Source organism: Aulostomus chinensis, chromosome 7 (genome assembly GCF_037954235.1).
Source record: "Aulostomus chinensis isolate RoL2024-O1b breed Wild chromosome 7, RoL_Achi_v1.0, whole genome shotgun sequence".
Taxonomy (NCBI): Eukaryota; Metazoa; Chordata; class Actinopteri; order Syngnathiformes; family Aulostomidae; genus Aulostomus; species Aulostomus chinensis.
In genome coordinates, this window is record NC_141326.1 from 17,266,859 (window position 1) to 17,274,495 (window position 7,637).

The 7,637-nt window shown below is 43.1% G+C and overlaps 1 protein-coding gene across 2 annotated transcripts in view; it reads right to left on the reverse strand.

The window, feature by feature from the left end:
* The window catches only part of LOC147258807 (voltage-dependent calcium channel subunit alpha-2/delta-1), a 65,131-nt gene extending 59,878 nt beyond the window's left edge, over positions 1-5,253 (reverse strand). For both annotated transcript variants that reach the window (XM_086208852.1, XM_086208851.1), the window contains exon 1: positions 4,877-5,253. In XM_086208852.1, the coding sequence (XP_086064978.1) occupies positions 4,877-4,965 (89 nt within the window). In that variant the 5' untranslated portion in view covers positions 4,966-5,253. The remainder of the gene's footprint in view (positions 1-4,876) is intronic.
* Positions 5,254-7,637: the final 2,384 nt, after the last annotated feature.

Genomic DNA, 7,637 nt, shown 5'->3' on the forward strand with positions numbered 1-7,637 from the left:
TTTTGCTGGAGGTTCTGGAGGTTTGTGTACAACCTGAGAGGCAAAGAACACACTGATGAGTTAACAGCTGCTCGGCTCTCATACGGCGGAGCGGTGGTTAGCGGTGCTGCCTCGAGGTTCTGAGTTCAAACCGTCTGGCTGGCCCGGCGGGACCTTTTCTGTGTTTTATTAAATGATCACTCTTCTCCTGTGTGGCTTTTTTGTTCTGTTTTGTTTTTCCAGGTGCCTCAACTTCCCCACCGTGATCTAAAACGTAAGTTGGTTTATTGATGTCTTTTGTGAGTGTGAATGTTCGTCTGTCTCTGGAAGTCAGCTCTGTGACTGACTGCCAACTTGACGACCCAGCTGGGATCGTCCCAAACTCTCCGTGACCTCGTACGGGATACGTGATGAGAGGATGAGAGTGTCATTGTAAGTGTAGTTCAGCGCTGGAATGTCTTATAATATGAGAGTGAGTCATACACCGAGTGAAATAATAACTCACAGAGGCCTTAACGGTAATAACGTTATTGTTGTTAAGCTGAGATAGCAACATTTTTTCTGCTCTGGTTGCTGTGCTTTGATTACTACAGCCTCTGGTACAACACTGGATAATTAAACACATACACACGCGTACAAAAAGGCAACTGGGTCAGACAGTGCCCTACATTGTTTTTCAGACACAGGAAGAGTAAATGGGAGCAAAACAGAAAGAGTGGCAGAGAGACAGTAGAAGAAAAAGAGAGACAGATGTTGTGATAGCATCACTGCCGACTCGAGAGAATAATGAGCTGGCTCATCACGAGGATCTCAGTGGGCGTCTGTGTTAAACCACAGTCTAATTACTCATTACAGAGGCGAAGGCAGAAGCGACCCAGTCCAGAACCGGGCAACAAAATCACCAACGGCAAACAGCCTGCTATGCTCTGCTCACTCTTTGTAGACCATATACTGATACCCAAGTGACCAATTCAGACCCTCTCCAGCTTTAGCCCTGATACCAAACACTGTCTCCATAGCAGAAGTTTTCTGGATTCAAGTTCAGAACTAATTATATGTCTTGTTTTAATGACATAAATTGGAATTGTCATTTGTGCTAGCTAATGGTCTCGTAGTGAAGCTGATGATGAAAGTGTGCCTGAAAGATTCCACATACACACACGGGCACAGCCAGTGCGATGAGTACCAAAAAAAAAAAAAAAACTTCTAAGAAAGGTCTTGTTGCATATTTGCTTTTATTCACTTGGCTAAAAACATCCAGGCTAATGGAAAAAAAAGAAGTGTTCAATTTACAGAACAGAACAGAATGACTCAGATAATCAGTATTTTTCCTTCCGTCCATTAATTCAGTGCAACCCAAGCAAGTGTACTTGATGAAGTTGTATTGAGTTCATTTTAATTTCTTTGTTTCGTTGTGTTCAAACACTCCGTTGCTTCTCATCATTAGGAACACTGAATAAAAACACACAGACGGGAGCCCTGATTATGTATATTGCTTTTTTTTTTTTTTCCCGAAACCATTGCTGTGATAAATGGCGGTGCAGATAGTTATGGAGGGACATTAGCTTAAATGATCAATCTTGACAAAATCATCTGATTAAATCCTCTCGGTGACATCATCATCGTCATCATCACCAAAAACGCTTTCTTTCCTTTCTGGACTGCAACAATAATGAGAACGTTTGAGAGAATGTGGTACGTGACCCAGGCTATTTGTTTCAGCGGCTGAGGATTCAACAGAAGAGCTCTCCAACTATTCTAATATTAATAGAATATGAATTCAGCACAACTCTCAAAAGAGTCGAGGCAAGACATATAAATATGGTGATATCAAATTATTATATAGAGACGCTGAAGCAGACTGCCAACTTCCTGGATCATTTGAAGTCAGAATGGATGGTACAGCTTACAAGACTCTTTAAACGACGTCCTTAAATGTAAGTTGTTGGCTCTCTAAACTAGAGTCGCTACACCTGCTCTATATGGATAGTGGCATGGGTTTGTTTTTATTCGGTGCGATATAAATTCAACTGGACAGCTCTTCACGGTTTGGAAATATCCGATGCTCAAGTGTCTTAAACCTGACTTCTTTTGGGGTGGGGGGGTTGGGGATGCTGGGGGGTGTTGCATGCAGAAATGCCTTTTAAACTAATAGTTACTCTACTGAAATATTCCTCCCTCCTACACAATTATTATTCCTCTTCCTCTAGTCTCACTAACCAGTGAAATCACTGTAGCGTCAAATGCAGCTGGTTTAGTATGTGTCAGAGAGCAGCCAGAAAAAAAAATAATTGCTGAAACGTGTCAGTATTTTGAAATGCACCATTTTGCCGCCAAATAGTTGCAAAGCACTGTGGGAGAATGGTACATCGCCCTTACAGTGCGAAAACAGAGATTCTTCTTAATCTGATTTTGTCAATAAAAAAATTATGACTAAAATTTGTTTTTGTGTTTTGTTGTTGTTGTTGTTGCCGAGAGGAAGAATATGTTATAGCTGCTCTATGAGACGTTCGGTTAGCACGCCAACATGTCGCCTGTGTGTTTATATTTTAGAGGCGTCGTGACAACATGTGCATGTAGGAACAAGTCTGCTTTTGCACTTGTGAAGAAAAAAAAAAACAGCAACACGTTGACTCATGTATGGAGACAACATGGTGTCTGCCAGTGATGGAGCAAGGGTGCAATCTTGAGTGTGACACAGTGCGTGCGTGTGTGTGTGTGTGTGTGTGTGTGTGTGTGTGTGTGTGTGTGTGTGTGTGTGTGTGTGTGTGTGTGTGTGTGTGTGATGGTGAGGGGGCTACAGAAATAGCAATAGTGTTAGCTGTGGGCAGAGCAGAGTGTGAGTGTACATCAGGGTTGGGCAGTAGCGATATTATCCCAGCTAGTTTTTACTAGATTACATTTCCTGGTTGTGCGTTAACATCATTGTTTCAGTACCTAAATAGCATTGCCCACATAGCATCCACACAGGCTACTCAAGCACTGTGCTGCTGGGGTCTGAAGTGAAACTGCTAAGGAGCGATAATTTGCACCACCACTGTACACAGACCTACATGTATATAGTTGAAGCTAACAGTTAGCAGCTAAATACTAAGACTTTACCAGTCCCAACCAAGAGTCTGTGTTTACTTGGCACCCTAGAGGTGAAGGGGGTCAGCCACAACTTCAGTCCAAGTTGGACCCTCTACTGTCATTTGAGGGGAAGGATGGGCCTCATTTGGCTCTTCAAACTGCAATGTTCCAAGTGCCCTCTCCTGGCTAGATTGTGTCATAATATTTTTACACAATTAACTTTAAATCGCTGGGCTTCATTTATTCTTTTAAACAAGTTTGTTCTTATACATTGTAGGACTTCTTTGTCCTCAGTTTAGTTTCACAGACAAGACTCAAAAGTCTGAGAGTTAGTTGTAACACATCACCCTGGACATTGACTGTGTGCTACTTCCAACTAGCAAACATCAAAGTAGGCTTTAATCTTACTTACTTGCTGTTACTCAGTAGATGACAGCAGCAAGTTGTTGCAAATGGCCATTAGGGTTTCAGTCCTGTCTGTCAGACTAAACTGAGGGCTAAAAGAAAAAGAAGTCCCAATGTCTGAACTAGAAAATAAAATGACATTTCAGGAATGAGGCCAAAATGTTATAAATGTGAACTGAAGTTTATGTTTTGAGTATTGTGCAATTTCCTCTGTTATTCTGGCCACTAGAGTGAAACCGTGAGCTAACCGGGGGCGAGTAGGTACATCCCTGATGACCTGTGTCTGATGACAACTGTTAATCACGCATTTGACGAGTTGATAACATCTATAAATAAACAATTTGAAGTTTGGTGTAGGAACATTAATGCCATGGATTCCCTTTTTTTTCTTTTTTTAACTGTTAGACATTCTTGCATTTTGAGAAACTAATTTGAATTACAGTTATAAAACATTCCACCCACTCTTTCACAGACTCCCACTGAGCCTCCAGCAGATGCAGCAGAGGTGGCTGTTTACTGCTTGGGGAGTTAACTTGTAACTCCAGGGTTACATTGTCAGCATGGATGGAAGACTTAAATATGTTGCAACAAAATGTGTTGCTTTACACTGAAAAAAAATAGTTGGAGTATTTATGGTCAACAATCATTGATGCAAATGTAGACAAAATGTCTTACAAATCAAACCCAGCGAACATCAGAGGGAAATGTGCATAGAGATACAGTAAAGAGAATAAAATCTGCAATCAATCCGAAATTAATTCAGGTTAATATATTAAAACTAGCCTTAATAAAATATAAATAATTTCTAATGTTAAACTTTTGTTCATATAATCAACATAAATCTCAATTTAAGACTGAACTCTTTAGGTATTTGAACACCTCACACGTCAATGGGAGGGGGAATCCACTCTCCGGGTCTGAATGGTCCTGGATACCGAAGCATTATGTGCCAAGACCACCTCCGACACAAATGATACAAGTTGTATTTATCTTCATTTAGCGAGCATTTTACTTCCTAACATGGTAAAGAATTAGGAGGCCTGGTTGCAACATGAAAGTATTTACAAACAGGGCCATCATTTGTCCTTTTTACATCCAGGTCTGCTCCAGGACCAGGCGACCCCCACCCCCTCCCCGTAACTCCTCACAACTCAAGGAGCCTGGGCTGTCACCGCGCTCCGTGGCCGGTCATCCACAAGCCGCTGATTACGGTAAGAACATCAATCACCGTCTGACGGCGAGACACCACTGTAGGCTCCAACTCCGAAATAAGACGTGAGCACCGACCGCGCACGTATCGCAGCCTACAGACCACCCGCCGCGAGTGTCTGATTAAACGACTCATGTGGAAACGACGGAAGACTTGAGACGGGGAGTCCGCAGGCTCGTTGTTCGAGACCGGATGAAGGGAGATACTTACATGAGCTGTGTCGGAAACTGCGATGCCAAAGACCCGTCCTGCCACAGCAGGAGGAGAAACACCCAGCCTCGTACCCCGCAGGTATCCATTGTAAAAAAAAAAAAAAAAAAAAAAATTAAAAATAAAAAAAAATTACAAAGGAGGGGGGGTGGAGATTCCCTGACGCGCGTCAACACCGAATGTGCACCGCTCACCTCCGCTGAACGGGAGCGGTGTGAAGCAGCAGTAGCCGTGAGTGGCAGTCTGTCGTCCCCTCTCAGATTAACGAACCCTGACACCTCTAATCTGATCAGCCGGCCATCCAGCGCTCTAACAGGTACTGTAGCTCCCCCTCCTCCCTCTCTCTCTCTCTCTCTCTCTCTCTGCTTCACCCTCCCTCCCTCCCTTGCTGTTGCCCCCAGTCCTTTTCAATCGAGTGAAAACCCCCCACACAGGCCTATACCACTCAAATGCTGTCACGGGGAATTGTGTGTGATACCCATTAGTGACTTCGTTGACCTGATGTGATTTGGATCGCCTCTATTTTTTAGTTAGTTTTTCTTTTTTCTTTTTTTTTTCATAGGTGCATACTGGGAGAAACAACTGTAAAAATAAATAAATAAAAAAGAGGGTTTGACAATAGATACACATGAGAGCACACACTCTGAATACAGATTTTTCTTTTTTTCTTTTTTTTTTAGAAAGCCCTTCAACCTTTCAATGCCTACAAGCTGGAGAGATGTGAGGATTTCAGTGGCTTTGATAGCTTAGTATTGTCCTACCTGGTTAGCAGCGGGCAGAGAGAGAGCGTCCCACACGGGAATCACTGCCTTCCAGTGACACATCTATTGATTTCACACATGCAATGTGAAGTCTTATGAGCCAAGTACAGTGGAAGCTCAATAAATCTCAGTTCCATCAATCATAGCTGTTTTGTAAGATGGAATCTGAGGCTACCTGCTGTGCATCGCTCACGTGAATCCATAAAGAAAACGCACACAACCAGCCAGCGCATCACAATCTGTCGTAAAAAAAACTGCAGTTTTTGAATTTAAAGAGCATCAGCATTTCGATTGAATAATTGAATAACTAGTCAGAATCAGTGTGTGTGTGTGTGTGTGTGTGTGTGTGTAATGCAGGCCTGGAGGGAGGGCAGGGTAGCACAAGCAGGATGCTTGGGGATTTGGTTATCAATCGTTGCCTGGCAACCACACACCATCTCTCGTGTCCTCTCACCCTCCCTTCCTCCTCCTCCCATTCCCCCCTTTGTCTCTCCCATCTCTACCTCGCCTCACACTCTCACTCTTACTGCACTGTTGCACCCCTTCTTCAGTTTCCATTCTCTCCTCATCCCCTCCGCCGGTTACGCCTCTCACTACGTCTCTCTCGCACTCATTTTGCCCATCAGAGGAACATCTGCACCTGGATGGGATACAGAAAAGTCTAAGTGAATGGTGAGAAGTGGAGAGGTAGCCTGTAATAGCGAGGGAAAAGTGTGGAGATGATGGAGAGGTGAATGCTTCCTCTGCAGACGTCTCCATTCAATACTTTTTTTTTCTTACAGGCTGAATAAAGAGGAGGTGCCAGACTAATGTCTGCGCTGCTACAGTCCAACAATATCTCTCTTCACATGAATGAACACCAGAATAAAACTAATAACATCCATCAGGACAAAAAATGAAGAAAAAAAAAATCTGCATCTCAGACTAAAGCCGGAGATACTTGATGATACCTGAAGCGTATTTCACAGTCTGTGGTTTCTCTAGTTGAACGAAAAATCCCCTTCAGTGGTCGCTGACAAGATCCCATCATAGCTCCACTCTACTTTTGCCACATACGTGCCGACTTTTTTTTTATTTAAACAGGATGAGCAGCGTTTAGAGAGTCTGACATTTTTGTTAATGACTCATATGTGTAACCACATTGATTACATATTATATTGAGATACAGATGTTATTTAATAGAGGATACTGCCATCTGGAGGACACTTCATAAAATCACAATAGCAGGCGTAGTGTTACAGATATCAGAATCAGAATCAACTTTATTGGCCAAGTTTGTAACAAAAACAAGGTCTCCGGTTTACTGAGCTCTCTTTGAAAAAGTTATGTAAAGGTTTATATAAAAAAAGAAAATGAAATAAGATTAAAAAAATAAAGACATCAAATTACTAGAACAATATATACAAGCCAACCTTTATACAACATATAAATAGGTAAATAAGTATTATATGAATGAATAGTGTCATTTCAACCATTCCACCATATCAGTGGATCGCTGTGGACATTATTACCCCAGGTTACTGGTGCCGTTTCTCCTTCTGCCGTTCTGTTTGCCTGTCAAGAGGCAGAAACGTCGGACCTGGACTCTGCGTGGGCGGATCTCTGCCAAATTGAAGACGATTAACAAACCAGATTGACGTCACAGCGCCCCCTAGTTACAGAAGTGCACCGAACGTAACAGTGGAGCTTGTCGCTGGGGTGTCATCGGTATCACGAGGTGACGTCTTCACGCGATGCACAGCGACACCGCTCTACCTGGTGGACACAGGAAGGGATATTTACGCCAAACTGTGCGTTAGTCAGCTCCTTCGTGAAAAAATCCAATTATTATCGCCGCCCTGGAGAGCTACAGAACAGCCACACACTGCGTTGTGTATGGGGGCGGGGGGGGGGGGGGGGGGGGCTGCCTGCAGCTTTAATTAAGAGCCACTGAAGTACCAGAGGTGGGATGTTTGCCTTGGTGGAGGTATGCACACACTCATTGCCGTTATTATTTGTGA